The sequence below is a fragment of the Equus przewalskii genome, chromosome 23, assembly GCF_037783145.1.
Source record: "Equus przewalskii isolate Varuska chromosome 23, EquPr2, whole genome shotgun sequence".
NCBI lineage: Eukaryota > Metazoa > Chordata > Mammalia > Perissodactyla > Equidae > Equus > Equus przewalskii.
Genome location: NC_091853.1, coordinates 9,285,386 through 9,301,920, shown reverse-complemented (window position 1 = coordinate 9,301,920; position 16,535 = coordinate 9,285,386). Strand labels below are relative to the sequence as shown.

The window sequence follows — 16,535 nt, the reverse complement described above, 5'->3', positions numbered from 1 at the left end:
TCCATCCTCTGAGGAACTTCATAAATAATACTGGGGAACAAAATCTTTCGAGCCAGGCCTGATGGCCTAGTGGTTAAAGTTCAGAACTCTCACTGCTTTGGTGGCCCGGATTTGGTTCCTGGTCACAGAACCACACCACTCATCTGTGAGTTGCCATGCTGTGGCAGCAGCTCACATAAAAGAACTAAGGACTTACAACTATGATGTGCAACCTTGCACTGGGGCTTTGGAGAGGGAAAAAAAAAAGAGGAAGGTTGGCAACTGATGTTAGCTCAGGGCGAATCTTAAAAGAAAAAGAAAACTTTCCCTATCCCTATAAATTTCTCATTTTTGGATCATTTTTCTGGGTTTTTCATTCTCAATGATTTGCCACTGTGAGTAGATTTCCCTCAAAAACATTTAACTTTCTACCTTCCCAGTACCTTTTAACTCTCTACTGTTTTATTCTTAGAAATGAATGTTTCATTTCAACAGATTCCTAAAGCACTGCCCCAGTTTACAGTACCTTTTTCTGACAGCTCTGGAACAATCAGCTGACTGAAGCCTACCTTTCAAACTTACCACCCACAAAATTCAATCAAAGCCACCATGACCACTGGAATGTGTTTTCAAAGTCCACAGACAAATGTGGCTTATGCTTAGTCATCCGGCCCAGCCAAACGAAATAATCAGTCCTGAAGGCTTTAAAAGTTTGCTTTTCAGGAAGAAGACTTCAGATATCTACCTTTCTTACTATCTTTGGAAAACGATCTCTTTGAATATAGAATTCATTTGAAAGACAATATAATTTTTTCTGCTCAGCTATTTACTTTCAGCATTGAATTGAACATTTTAACATTTGGAATTTAGTTTAAAATAAGTAACAATATTACTATATATTACATATAATATATAATTAATAATAAACAAGATAAGTTAAAATTGAAAATAAAAGTGTTACCCAAAAAAAGTGTTACAGTGGGTACGGTCTTAAATGCAGTCTATGTCAAAGTACATTTTAAGTGATGAACTTAAGAACTCGAAGGTGACTCTATCTTCTAATTGCTCAGTCCAAAATCTGTGGAACCATCTTGACTCCCCTTTTCCTCTCACATCCATGTTTAACATATCATTAAATCCTGTTGGTTCTCTTTCAAAGTATACCCAGGTCCAACCACCTCCACGTCTATGCCCTCTGTTATCACCCAGGTTCAATTCAGCATCATTTCTCCACAGGATTACTGCAAAACCCCCTGTCTGCTCTCCTTCCACTCTTACCTTCCTATAGTTTGTTCTCAACATAGTAGGCATTGTGGTCCCCTAAAACTTCACTCTTTCACTCAAAACCCTGCAAGGGCTACCCACTTCACTCGAGTAAAGCCTAAACTCTTATAATGGCCTACATTTTCTGTCTTCTTGTGAGCTCTCTAACTTCCTCTCCTATTACTCTCATTTCATTCACTTTACTCCAGCTACACTGCCCTTTTTGCTGGTCCTCAAACCCAATCAGGCATGAGCCAGCCTCAGGGCCTTTGAACTAGCAGTTGCCCCTGCTGGAATGCTCTTCCCCTAGACACCTCCATGACTAACCCATCTCCTTCACCTTCTCAATGAGGTCTACTTTGACTATCTAATAATAATTGTAATTTTTCCTCTCCTCACCAATCCAATCTTGCTTACTTTGTCCTACTTTTCCTTTTTTCATAGCTATTTATCACCATCTAACATATGAAATATATTCTTTATTATGTTTATTGTCTGTTTCCTTCTGCAAGAATGTAAGATCCATAAGACCTGGGATCTCCGTGTGTTTGTTCAGAGAATAAATTTATATTTATGTCATGGATAGGTAAGAAGATTCCCTAGTATATTCCAGAGGTTCAAGAATTAACATCAGTAAATTGGTCCCAAACTTTTTAAAAACGTGCTCTCTCACCTTGATACCACAACTTTCTGGATAGAGATTTTTATTTCAAGTTATTTTATAAAATTTGTTGTTTTTTTTTTTAAACAATTGAACCAGTTGTTTTGGCAGTTTATAGACATACAATGAGACATTCAGGTGGCTCCTTTTAGGCATGTGGGTTTTTTGTGTGTGTGAGAAAGACTGGCCCTGAGCTAACATCCTTGCCAATCTTCGACTTTTTCTCCCCAAAGCCCCAGTACATAGTAGTGTATCCTAGCTGTAGGTCATTCTACTTCTTCTACGTGGGATGCTGCCACAGCATGGTTTGATGAGCAGTGTGCAGGTCCGCACCCAGGATCCAAATCAGCATACCCTGGGCCACCAAAGCAGAGCACGTGAACTCAACCACTTAGTCAAGGGGCCCGACCCCAAAATTTGTTTAGTTTTATCAGATATACGGTAAAGAGCAATATATCCACAGACATTTGGCAGGTGTGAGATGGGAATGGGCAGATCAAGATTCAGAAGCTTTCCAAGTGCCTCAGAGAAAGGAAAGCACTGCCTAAGCAGTCTGATTTCTTGCTTTGTCCTAAATAGTCTTAAGACAGATGGCAAAAGCTAAAGACTAAGTCTGCTGCCATGGAAACCACTATCACAGCAGCCCATTCTAGAGCCCCACCTATAAAATAAATGTTTGTCTTCCTATTGTTACAATCTGAACACGTCAACTTTCACTCTGAATCCTACTAGAAGGTACAGCTACTACATACATACCAGCCTGACACAAAAGTCTGGGAGAGATGAGTTCATACACAATATTATCTTAAACATAGTCAAAATCCAGCAACACATAGCTAAATGATTTTACATAATTTGCCATGTTATTCTGCATTCAAGTTCTACCTTTATTATAAATAAGTTCATGTATCTTACCTTAATATTGCAAGCCTGCTCCATCAATCTTCTTGCATTTTCCTCTGCTCTGTATCTCTTCGGAAGCTGAACTCTGAAGAACTTTAAAGCACCTTCAAAATCAGCCTGCAGAAGATCTTCCTTTGAGGTCTGCAAAATAATCACCCAGAATCATGATTACATTTTAGTCTGCATTCGGGACAAATACACTGAAAAAAGAATTTGTATTTTCCTGAATGTACTTTTATAGCTAAGATCTAGGTTAGTTCCAAAAATTTTTAGGAAGAGATTTCTAACCTCTTCACTATAAGCTGAAATAAGTCACTACAAATCCTAGGAGCAGCCTAAGAATTAATTAACAGGCTAACGTATTTAATTTATATTACCTGCATATTAGAATGGTGGACCCTTGAAAAGCTAACCAGTTACAGCTCTGAGAAAAAGAAAAATAAATGCCAGAAAAGGAAAAAAAACCTTAACTCTGGGACTAATCTGTGACTTTATAGCTTGATGGGGCATTTTTAGGACACTATTACAAAGCTGGCTGAAGACACAGACAATGCAATCAAAGTACATCAGAATAATAAACACCTAATGGGATGATGACTTTTCAACTAATGACAGCAGCAGCTCAAGTGAAGAAAATAACAAATTGATCCCACACCTTAAAGAATGCTATGAAAAAGGAAATGAACTTTTATGAACTTTTTATGAAAACCAGTGTTTGCAAAATTTACTTCTTTGAGAAATAGCAACCACTGAGAAATAAATATACACATGCAAAGAAAAAAGACTGGAAAGAAATAAAATGTTTCTTTGGATAGTGGAATCATGTTTTGTTTTGTTTTGTTTTTTTTGAGGAAGATTAGCCCTGAACTAGCTACTACCAGTCCTCCTCTTTTTTTTGCTAAGGAAGCCTGGCCCTGAGCTAACATCCGTGCCCATCTTCCTCCACTTTATATGTGGGACACCTACCACAGTATGGCGTGCCAAGCGGTGCCATGTCTGCACCCGGGATCCGAACCGGCAGACCCCGGGCTGCTGAGAAGCGGAACGTGCGAACTTAACCGCTGCACCACCGGGCCAGCTCCTCCAATCTCATCTTGAATCACATCTCTCTGGCCTTTTTTCTGTTTTTTGTACATACCAAGTTCATTCCTTACTGAAGGCTACCACCCTTGCTGTTCCCTCTGCCTGCAATATTGTTCTCCCATATCTTCACGAGAATAGCAACTTCTGGTGATCTAGATTTCAGTTCAAACGTAAGATCTGAGTGAGACCTTTTCTGAGTACTTAATTCTTCCCCCTAGCTCATCAAATAATTTTCCACCAAGTCATTTTCCAGTTTTACATCTGTTTTCCTCCTAAGGAAAGGGGCCTTGTCTGTCTTGTTCATTACTGTATCCACAGTGACAAGACTAATCTCCAGAATACAGGAGGTACTCAATTAAAATTTACTGAATGAATGAATTCTATTTTCATCTCTTTCACTATATATATAATTTTATATTATTTAAATATATGTATATATAAAATTCTTTTCCTCCCTTCTCCCTTCCCCTTCAAACAGGAACATGTTAAATAAAATAATATATTAATTCATATACCAGGCATTTCGACAGCGGAACTAAGTTGGCTCAGCTTTAGATCTACTAATTAGTAATCAGAAAATAGAGCCAGGCTAACAGTGGCAGTGAAAAAACAAGCTTTAGTACATCTCAGATTTATTTCCTCCCTCACGGATACTTAGACATGACCGCAATGAGTGGTAGTGAGAATGTTTAGCATGATCCAGTGCTATCAACTCATCTTAACTTAGTTGGAAAAGGCAGCTACTGGAAACAATTTCAGCCTAAAAGAGGGCCTCTCCAACTAAAATGTCAACTGCGGAATTATTGGGAAAGCATCTAACTACCAGTTATACCAGACATCCTACATCCCTGGTCTTCCTTTTTCATTTGCAATACTGGTTCTGATGACTTGCTGTTTGGTCACTGTTGGGACAATTCAAGACGGGCTGCTTACAGAGTTTGCAGGGAAACAGGATTAGCAGCTTTCCTCACTACTCAAAGCCTCTGAGGGCACCTTCTATTTTCAGTGCAACTAACCTGTAGTTACCTGATAACAGATGCCCCAAAATTGTGGGAAGCAATCTCTTGCATGCAGGTAGCAGCACAGTTACCTAATTTTCTAATACTGCCAAGGCCTAATTTCAAATCTAGCCTCTGAGTTCATACAGAAGCAGAAAGATTAGGATTAAAGGTGAGGAATCATATATCCTGTGACATTTGGCCTCTGGTCTGGCCATGGTCTGGCCATGTAGACAGAGATGTCGTCTGGAGGAGGCTATAGTTGCAGGGGAGGTGCAGCAAGGAGCTCCCCAGCTGTGTGGGGCTGAAGCCCAACTCAGGTTGAGTGTCTGGAAACCAGAATTCAGAGCACCCTGTGACTGTCCTTTCCAGGACACTGTTGGTGATAATGATGCTCCAGATGGCACGCCTTGCCCAACTCAGTTAAGCCCAAAAAAGAGGAGCTCTAACAACCATGGAGCAAGGAGGCTCAGGCAGACAAAAGTGTGGAAAGTGCGTCCTATTCAACCCTCTAAGCTCAGCCTCTAGAAAGTACTGGGCAATTGAAGGTACTCACACAAGGTTGCAAAGGACAGAATAGATTTATTCCAATTCCAACTCTGGCTAACTCATGGTGTTACGTAAGTCTCCACTGTTCTCCTACTCAAAAAATGGGAATATCTTCAACCTCAAATATTTGAGAATGAAACAAGTTAAGGCATATGAGTGCATTTTGTGAAACCCAAAACAAATACAAGGGATTATAGTTTGGAAAGCTGTCTCTGTATCGCTCAAATATGCTCAGATATTGATACTTCAGTAGCTAAAAACAGTATCCTGCTCTCACTGACATTTTTAATTCCATAAAGCAGGCAGTCTAAGTTGTAAGAACTTATATTTTTCTCATGGACTGAAATAAAGCTAATTTCGTAGTGAATGAAAAAATATGCCAGCAGACAACCCCATGGGGGAAAAATATGTCAGTAAGCAAAAAACATATTAACAAAAACATTGCTTGCCAGTGTTCTCGATGACAACCTGCAGTCCTCCTTTGATTCTGATAAGCTTTTCCCTCCAATTTTCTATATTCCATAATCATTATGGTAGAGACTTCCATAATTATTCAGTGTCACTTCAAATGTCATTGTATGCCATAAGCAGATTATAAATTTAGAGGGCTAACTCTCTGTTTTCTGACAACTGTATCTAACAGGTTTTTCCCCCTACAATTGAGGAATAAATACCTCTTGCTCTGCAAAGATTTAGATGACTTATTAAGAATTTATCACAAAATTGTTTTTTTCAAAATACTTTTTAAAAATCATAATTTGTATACATATGTGTATGTACATCTACATAGTGGGGCCATACATTTTTTATTGATTACATATTCACTGCTCCAAAAAACAATTTTTTTAAAAGCCTGAGATGTCTCACCACCCAGAGATAAATGTAATTAATATTTTATTACATTGCTTATAGTCTTTTTTCCCCTATCCCTACACATACATCTCACGAATATTTAACAAAATTTGAAAAATACTATTATTTTGTTAAACATATGCTTCACAAATGTCAAGCATTAATGTGATAATATTAGTTCAAAATATAAGTAGCAATATTTTCTATAGAACTAAAACATGGCTTCAATCACATATACTAATTACTAATGAGTTGGCTATGGAGATGTTAACTTAGTTAATGGTTATGATTAAGTTTAGAGTTGTATAAATGCTAATCCTCTACCCTGACAACGAAGAGAAGCTTAACATATGATCTTGTGATAAGACCCAAGCTTGAAAAATGCATCCCTAAAAGGCAGACTAACATTTCAAGAACCAGACCAAGTACCCAAAAGAGGTTGTGCTGGCTTCTGGGTATCATTATCCATCTGTGTTCACTACACAGAACCCCATCAGGTTAGAAGAACTGATTTAAACTGGAAAGGCTATTCTTCAACTGGGAAATTCTTACACTTTTTCTATATTGCCTTCAGAACAATTATGAGGGAAAAATAAAATAATGAGAATGCAATTACTTTCCCGACATTATTATATTAATCAACATTAGCCAGAAGATAATACAGACAAGAATTAGGAAATTTTAAATAAGCAAAGATATGATTTCTTCCTTCATAAAATAAAGGAAAGAACTCTGCCAGCTTTTAAGTAAGAATAAATGATAACTTTTAAAAATTAGTGGCTCTATTAACAGTCATCTTTTGCTCCCCAAACTTTCTGTCAAATCTTTTTAAGTGATTAGATGAAACATGTTTACCCTTTACATCTTCAAAAGTAACAGCATTTCTTCCTTCATTTGAATAGAATTATATGAAAAGATTACCTGGACAATTAAAAACATTTAAATAAGTCCTACTTCTATTTCCTTTCAAGTAGGGAGAAAGAGATATCCAGAGGGAAAAGGTAAGTAGGAAATTAATGTAAGTATCCTTGCCACTTGCCCTAGTAAATGAATTAAGCAAATTGCCAGGCACACAATAGACACCAATATAAGTCTGTTCCATGAATTCATAAAGGCTCCACTTCAAGCATACCCAGTATTAAAAAGCCAAAATTTGTAAAATGCAAATTAGAAAGTGGATTTAGGACTTTTTGATATAAAAGTTGACTTTTATATTTTAGGGGGCATCAGAAGTACACATGGTAACTTTTATATTTGGGTCTTTAACTTCTTTTAAGAGTTGTGCAACCTTTCTTCAATAAGCAATCCCTGTAGCAGTTAACAACAGAGATAAAAACGGGAGACATACTTTCTCCTCTTCTCTTTCATTCCCTTAAAATGAAAACTAATTTTTTAAGAAAGTGTTCAAATTTAAAAAAAAAAAAAAACCCACAAGACTAGGATACAATTTGACAGCATAAGAAATTTTATCCAAATTAAACTTTAAGGGGCTGGCCCCATGGCTGAGTGGTGAAGTTCCCACACTCTGCTTCAGTTCAGATTGTGGGGCTTGCTGGTTCAGATCCTGGGCGACGACCTACACACCGCTCATCAAGTCATGCTGTGGCAGCATCCCACATAGAAGAACTAGAATGACTTACAACTAGAATATACAACTATGAACTGGGGCTTTGGGGAGAAAAAAAAAAAGAAGAAGACTGGCAACACATGTTAGCTCAGGGCCAATCTTCCTCACCAAAAAAAAGCATACCTTAAAAAAAAAACAACTTTAAAATGGCTACTGAAGGGACAGCTGGAGCACTTGCCTGTATATATCAACCCTCCTTGGCCTGAGAGTCCTTTGGATCCACCGTACAGAGTACCCAGAGTATCAGTATTGAAACTAGCCAATACTGACATTAAGATATAATGATCTGATAATAACTTCCCATAGCATATAACAGCAAAAAGAGACAATCTAGAGGGGAAAGGGAGATTTTGAACATGAGCAGAGTAAACGTTTTTCCTCTTTCTCCAAATTTCATATACTTACAGAGTATGGACTCTGGCTATGTGCCACTGCTGATACCATTTTGAGTGTGTTTTTCCCACTGAAAAATTCATTGCAAGAGGATCACATTTTAAAGTGATTTTTTAAAAAGGAAGTAGGGTGGGTGGAAATGAACAGTTCTAACATTTGAATGTTAGCTCTAGATGCTTCTATTCCAAACCTCTCACTATTCTTGGATGATAAATCTTTAAGGGCCTCTGATAAGCAGCAAATTCTAGGTTTGATAATTTTAAGGGATTATTTGAAAAAAAAATCTAGGCATTGTTCTCTTTCTCACCTTCACTATTTTCACCACAAATAGCTTTTACTTCCTTTAGTTATAGTGTCTAAAAGGATTTCTATTCAGTTGAGAAATATTTTTGGAGGTCTTAGAACCATTTGGAAGCACAGGCTTTAGAAGAAGGAATCATTACTTAGCTGGTGTCTAGGATACCTGTTTCTCTTGCTTTGGTATTTTAATTTCACCCAAGAAACGTGTACTTAGTGACTCTGCACACAGAATTTATGCCTTGTGGTAATATCTAATAGGAAGTACTTATACCTGATGTATTAAAGGGAGATTGTTGTTTACTAGGTGTACCTTTGCAGGACAATAAGCAAAAACTCCAAATGTACTTGACGTTCTAGTAGTTTGATGGTTCCTCTGCGAATCAGGGAACAATAAATGATGCTCAAAGTCCAAACCCACAACACTATCTTAGTAAATCTTCATTTATATCAGTTCAGTAAGAAAATTAACTCGTGTTATGTGAAAAAAAAACTAATGAGATCTTTAAAGTAAAATAAGGTATTTGTATGTGTTTAACCCACAGGCATTCATATTTAAAACATGATTAAAAAGCTGAACTTCAGTGCATGCCCTCTTGACGGGTAATGGAAAGGCTGCAATATTGCATGTGGCAGGATTCCTCTTAAGACCACCCTGTGCAGATTAGCCATCGATCCCACATCATTAGCCAGTCCAATAACACAAGGCTGAACAACTGTACTTCCCCCTGATACACGTGCTAAATTCTGGGCCGTAATTCACTGGATAGCTGATCCCAATTCACAGCCATTTTGCTAATTAAAGGGCATATGATTTCCCCAAATGTAGAGCACTCTAATTCTATCAATACTCTTTTAAGTATGACACTGCATAACAAAGCCAGAGATTTCCAAACGGCCCTATAGAAAATCCGCATACACTTTTCACATGTAATCCAAGTGGCACTGTTACCTAGACTCTGAATGTTAGAGCCCAAAACAACCTGAGGGATGTACTACCTCAGATACTTAACGGGGCAACCAAGCAGAATTTGTATAGTTGCAACATAAATATCTATATATGACCTCCTAAGATGTGAAGCTTATGAACCCAACTCCCTGTGGGTTTTACTGTTGATAATTTGTTTTGAACTACAGGCAGCTTAAATTTATTTCTAAAGCAGATTTTAGTATAAGAGATTTTCTTAGTTATCAATTTGTGTTTTCTTTTAAAACACTTAAAATGTAAATGCCAAAGAAAGGCAGCACAGGATTACTGGAAAGTTATGAGTGCAAGCCCTTGAGACATCAAATTAGGCAGTCTTTAAGAATATGGCAAGATATTAGACCAAAACTGATTCCTCAGAGAGGCACAGAATTTGTTGAAATGTATTTTAGCACTTCTTAGTGTCAAAGCTGCTGAAATAAAATGCTTTTTATTTCACTTAAAAAAAAAAAAACTCCTTTCTAATAGAATCATGAATCTTCAGTTTTCTCTTTTATTAAGAAAAAAATGTGATTCAGGGAAATAAAATTCAAGTGAGCACAGATGACCTCACCTGGGCATTAAAACGTATGTATTGGCCTCTTTTTCTTTCCTTCTTAAATGACAAAGGAACTTTAGTTCTCAAAAATATCGTCCCCATCCCAATAATTATATGCTGGTCATTGCATCTAACTTCATCTTGCAGCTATAAACAGACTTTCTTCAGGGTGAGAAATCCCTTATGTACATGGCTTCCTAACATGTCTGTAATGATTATACTTTGCATGCAAATACATACATGAAGACTGAACTTGTAATTATAAAGATAAGTGTAAACAGAGATGAAGTGCACTGGAGGGAGATACATGAGAAAAAAAGAGTTAAATTCAGTCAAGTCAATATTGTACTTTTGAAAAGACTCAAATATGAGAGAATCATAATGAGGGAACAGTCTGGAATGGATTAAACTCCATTGTATAAAATAGACAAAGCTAAATTATTCTTGTTTGATTACCAAATAATGGTATAGGACTACTGTAGACCAATTACATTATAGAACAGTTGCTAGGTATAGTTCTCAAACCACTAAAAGGAAACCCTGCCCCAGCGATTGTGGGTATTTAATTTTAACCCTTGGTAGGAAGTGAGGAAGGGTGATTTTTCTCTTGTTCAGGAAATCAAAACAAGCAAGCCAGACTTCCCAGATTTACAGCACAGAGCCAGCAGCTTTAAGCTGTTTCACAGATGCACAGTTCGAACATTCCAGGAGAAAAATCTATAATTTCCTACCCAAGGATTTTTAGGGGGTAAAATTCTCTATGAAAAAACAAATCAAATTGGCAATCAAATGGAGAGGTTAGAAAGCAAACCACACGTAGTCTAGATAAGTAGCAATAATGCCTGTTGTAAAATTTAACCCTTTGGAGACATAAATAACAGAATGCCTACATCAAGCACTTGGGTATTCTGTTTTATTGCTGAGCATAGCCAGCAAGAAAACCATTTGGGTTTTTTGTTTTTTGTTTGCTGCCACAGAGATAATGCCACTAATATAGCCCTGGGCTCTGAGAAAAGAGCTATATCTCCTCTAGCCAATTAAGGAGTGGCGTGGACCAGGCTCGAATAGAGCCCCACAGCTGTGGCTGCTCAGCACTTCCTTCTCAGTAGACTGGGGAGAAGGAGAAGAAAACAGGAGACTGCAAGCCTCTTCCAGGGATACAAGGAATTCTCACAGAGGGTGGCAGATTCCCTACAAATGAAGTTCAAGGAAAAACAGTCTCACCGCCAGAAGCCGAGGCACAAACAGACGATGCCCCATCCCCAGAAGTTCCAGCACTCGACAAGCATACTCATTCACCAGCTTGCTCCTCTCGTCGTGCATGTCCTGGGACTTTTTGACAGGAGGTGTGAGCTTAGCAGCTGGGGCTGGGCAGGGCACCCCTTCTTCCATGAGCAGTAAGTAGGTATCCAGAATGAGAAAGCTGGATCTCTTATCCACAATTTTAAGAACTGCGGTGGGAGGGGAGCCAGGCTTAGGTCTCCCCAGGAGCATGCACAAGCCAGTCTGTGGTGGGAATTGTCAGCTAATGCCTCCGCAAGAAAAACATTTCAGCTAAATTATCCACTGTGCAAGAGCCCCAAAGTAGACTGGAAAATGAAATCAAATACTGATCTAAATAAAAAACAACAAAAGCAATCAAATGCAAGAAAATGGCCAAGAGTGAGGCAGGAGAGTTCAGATACATGTGTAAAAATGTACAAGCTGCTTAGAAGGGTCTTGCATGTGAGAGTGTGTGTGTGTGAGCGTGCTGTGCGTATGTGTGTGAGAGTGCGTGTGTGTGTGTGTGTGTCTGTGTGTGAGCGGACAGCAGCAGCAGTAGCCAGGAAGCCGCCGGGGCAGTTGTGAAGCTGCAAGGAGAAAAGGATGAGCTCATTGCAATCTTTGATTCGTGACAAGCAGCGCCGCCGCTGCCGCTGCCGCTGCCGCTGCCACTGCCGCTGCCGCTGCTGCTGCTGCTGCTGTTCTTTGCTGCTGCTGCTCCCTCTTGCTGTGAATCAGTAATGAAGGGGTAGGGAAGGAAGGGGAGGGGAGAGGAGGAGGTAGGTGAATGAGCATGCAGAGTGTGTCTCGGGGGAGAATGCTGTAATAAGAAGCCAATGGCGAGCCGTTGGACAGATGCGCTTCCTCCTCCTGGTCCACCTTCAATCAGTGTTAGTCTGACAGCTTATGCTGTTGAATCCTAAACCCAAAGACAGATGAACTAGCTTCTCCTAACATGTGATGCTCACAGAAAAATCAGACAGCCTGCCAGCTAAAAGGCTGACCTTTATTCACTCTTGCTTTCTAATAACGATAACAGATAGAAGTCTGATTTTATACTGCATATTTAAAATAGGAGGCTCCAATCTTTGTTAGATCACTGAAATCTCTCTACAGAGGAGAGGTTTAGGGCAAAATGACAGAATATGGACAGAACAGCAAGGACTGAGCATCCAAGAAATGACACACCCTCAAGTTGAAGTGTTTATGCAATAATAATGATTTTATGCTAGGATGTGCATAAGTATTTCAGCATTCCAGGAAGGCTAGCCACAATTAAAAGGAAGACTTTTATAAACACATAATATGATAAAACATAAAATCTACAACATAATAAGAGTATACATTTAAGAAACCACTAAAGTTGAGATTCTTAAAAGAAAACAGCTTTCTTAAGCCAGAGACCTTGATAAACACTCAGTTAATAGTTCAAAACATTGTTTTGATATTCTCTGCTCAAATTAATTCTTCCCTAGTAATAATATAACTGAGAATTATCCATAGTTTAAAGTTTTACAATCTTAGTATTCATTTCTTTGATGTGAATAACCAGCTGTAGCTAAATGAAGGCAAAAGGACAAGATGACCTTTAGGGACAGTTCTTAACTTTATCCTAGCAATTAACTAGTATCTATTCAGACTCTTGGTGTTGCAGTTCTGTAGTTGGTCCCACGAACACCAGACCAGTCTCTCCACACAGCTGGAGCATGGGACAAGAGTAACAGGGCTAAGAGAACCAGAGCAGTTCTTAGCTTCCTACTCTGACAAACAAGAGTTACAGATCTCTGCAAGCAACAAAATAAAAACATGTTTATCAGCATATCTCTGTGATCTTGGCTAAAGAAGTAGATTAATTATGGGATTGGGATTAAAGAGAAATACTGTCTCTTTTAACAGAATATTATTTGGTTTCTTTTTCCAAAAACTCAGGGAAAATAAAGCTTTTTCTGTTAAATATTTAAAGTATTAATTAACAAAATACCGTAAATAATGTATTTATATATTGCTGTCAAGCCTGTAATTTCTTTCCAAAATGATTTCTTAAAACACTATACATAGTAAAGATTTTAATGTAGTATTTTCAAAGCCATAAGAATACGACATATATATAAATAAATTTCAGATCCCTAAGGTTTTAGAGGAAATGTCTGATGGGCTACCCAGGGTTGGGATTGGTTCAGCTGGAAGAGGGAGACTATAAGGAAAAGGGACGAGGTTCTGGGTCTTTCATACCCCACGCCTACATACACAGGCACACCCCCCTCCCCCCGACAGGGAACAGCTCCATTTTTATCTTGTTTACATACTGGAGTTCTGCATAAGATTTTGTTTGAAAAGACTGTGCTACTGCTATGTAAGTGTGAAAATAACTGCCATAGAAGCTTCACATTTAAGAACAAGGGGATATTTTGACTTTCACAGGAAGGAAGAATTCAGTGACTCCTTGGCTTACAGAATTTTTTTCTGATTGATTTTTTTCAAAGGAGAAGGGAGATGTTTCCATCCAACTGACTTGGTCTCAAAGAACACTGGCAGAAGCATTTGTTTTTTCTTAAGCCAGAAACAAATAATTTCTTAGCTAAAAGGATTCTGATAAAAAGAAGTAAAAATTAATCAAAAGACTTTGGAACTGTATGGTTTGGCTCTGATGCTCACAAAAGAAGTTAAAACTATATGTACTAAATATTAAATGTAATAACTAAAATATGATATTTCAGGGGCTGGCCCCATGGCTTAGTGGTTAAGTTCAGTACATTCCACTTTGGCGGCCTGGATTCAGTCCCCAGGAGTGGACCTACACTACTCATTGGCAGCCATGCTGTGGCGGTGACCCACATACAAAATAGAGGAAGATTGGCACAGACGTTAGCTCAGGGCAAATCTTCCTCAAGGAAAAAGAGGAAGATTGGCAACAGATGTTAGCTCAGGGAGAATCTTCCTCTGCAAAAAATGCACAAATAAAATAAGATATTTTAATGAGAAAGTTACACTTCAAACATCTAGGTACAGGGGCCGGCCCGTGGTGTAGCAGTTAAGTTTGCATGCTCTGCTTCGGTGGCCCTGGGTTTGCTGGTTTGGATCCCAGGCATGGACAACTGCACCATCTATCAAGCCATGCTGTGGCAGGAATCCCACATATAAAATAGAGGAAGATGGGCATGGATGTTAGCTCAGGGCCAGTCTTCCTTAGCAAAAAGAGGAGGATTGACAGTAGATGTTAGCTCATGGCTAATCCTTCTCAAAAAAACCAAAAAATATTTAGGTACATTTAACAAAACACTATGTAAAAGGTTCTCCAAACAAGTGGTCACGTATTTCACCTTTCCCAATCTCTCTATCATCCCTCCCCTCAGACATGCATCATCCTTGAGGTAGTGAGGGTGCAGGTTCCACCTCGGGCTCTGACTGGCCCCTGCTGGGATGGCAGCAGTAGTTTTAGGGGGAGACAGCATGGGTCCAGAGCGTACCTTCTCCAATCAGTCTGATGAACTGTGGCTGCACTAGGGCCATACAGAAGGCACTGGGGATCGCAGCAGTGAGGAGCATGAGGACGAGCAGGAGGAAATGGGGGCAGGCCCAGCTGGCTAATCCTACTAGCCCCTGAACCAGAAGAGAGAGAGCTGGCACCAGTGGGGTATGGAGAAGATGTAGCTGCTGACATCCAGGATTGGATACAGGCCCTAAGGTTTCACTAGCTGGACTCATCATTAGAGAGTGAGGACGAAGATGAGGAGGGAGCTACAGCATTAAGCAACCACAGCTCTGTTCCCACGAACCCAGAACATGGAGAGCTGGTAAAAAGGGCAAAGGCTGGAGATTTCGAATGCCCAGTGGGAAGATGTGGAAGAGAAGGCTCCCCAAGCCCGGCAGGCGTTCTCTGCCTAGAAATGACCACACTGAGAGCGCTTCATCTCTTTGCACTCCAGGCCAGAACCAGCACAGAACTGAACACATCCCTGGTTGTATGCCCATCCCCATCCTCCCATCTCTCTTTCCACATCAAGGCAAACAGGACTTCTTCTCAGAGACGTACTCATTCAGTGCTATACATATGAGGACATCAGCCCAAGCCCAACCCACCTTAGCATGTATCCTTCTATAAGGAATAAAGCACCCTATATACACAGCACCCCCACCAAAAGCATCATCCTTGCTTTCAAAATTTCCATAATTTTTCAACCCTGGTCTTGTTTTTAGGTTGTCCTTTGGGAATAGGCTATTGATCAATATCAGGTAAAATAGCTCTTCTAGAACATCACTTGGTGAAATAGAAGAATGAATTCTAGACATTTTTGAAGCCTTAGAAGAGTGACTCATCTCAGTGAGCAATTCCCCTTCCCTCTCCCAACTCCTCAAGTAATTTATTTACTGCTGATAAGATTCAGCAATAAATACAGTACGCTTTTGAAAAATAAATTTTTGAGTTATAAAGTAGTCCAAAAATTAAACTAATGATAGAAAAGAAACTCTTCTGAATTAACTAGTAATAATACATAATTTCTCAAATTTCCGTACACAATCAAAAGGAGATTTTCTTTTACAGAAAAAACTTCTGTAATGGAAGTTGAAGATAAATATGGGAAATTTGGATGAATCATCCAATGAGGCAGAGTGAGAGAAAAGAGGACCAGGAAAGGTCCTGAAGCCATGGTCTAAGGAACAGAAGCCTCACTCTCTGGAGTGCTGGAAGCAAGGTGGATGGTGGTGCAGTCCTAATTAGAGCCTGGTGCTTGAGTGCTCCTCCTGAGCCACTCCACTGTGTCATGATTACTGACACGTGCAGGACATAAACAGATTTCCACTGTAAAATAAAAAGCATATTTGACTTAATTTATGGAATTGTAATTAAGAACACTGAGTGCAAAGAAACATGCTAAGTAGTTATTTCAGGGCTTACAAAGGTGAAAAAGGAAACACTTCCCAGGCTGCAGTAACTTAAAATCAGGGAGGCATTCAAGCCCAAAGACAAAGCAGGATGTGGACACCACAAAAGGAGGAGCACACTGTGGTTGTAATCTAGTCACGTCTTTTTTGTCCACAATGGATACAGACACAAGAAGGCTTATACTAGTGGGATTGGCCTGGACCGAAATCTAAAAGTAATGAGAATTAAACGTACCTTTAGGAGCAAAGCAGGACACTGC

At 39.1% G+C, this 16,535-nt stretch overlaps 1 protein-coding gene across 19 annotated transcripts in view; it reads right to left on the bottom strand.

Annotated features, from left to right (window-relative positions):
• Nucleotides 1-16,535, bottom strand: part of RABGAP1L (RAB GTPase activating protein 1 like) — a 675,876-nt gene that overhangs the window by 152,240 nt on the left and 507,101 nt on the right. For 17 of the 19 annotated variants that reach the window (XM_070590936.1, XM_070590944.1, XM_070590948.1 and 14 more), the window contains one exon: nt 2,819-2,947. In XM_070590936.1, coding sequence (XP_070447037.1) covers nt 2,819-2,947 — 129 coding nt within the window. Of the gene's footprint in view, nt 1-2,818; nt 2,948-11,352; nt 12,340-16,535 lie in introns of those variants that run through there. The other 2 variants (XM_070590951.1, XM_070590949.1) reach the window with 2 other exon arrangements.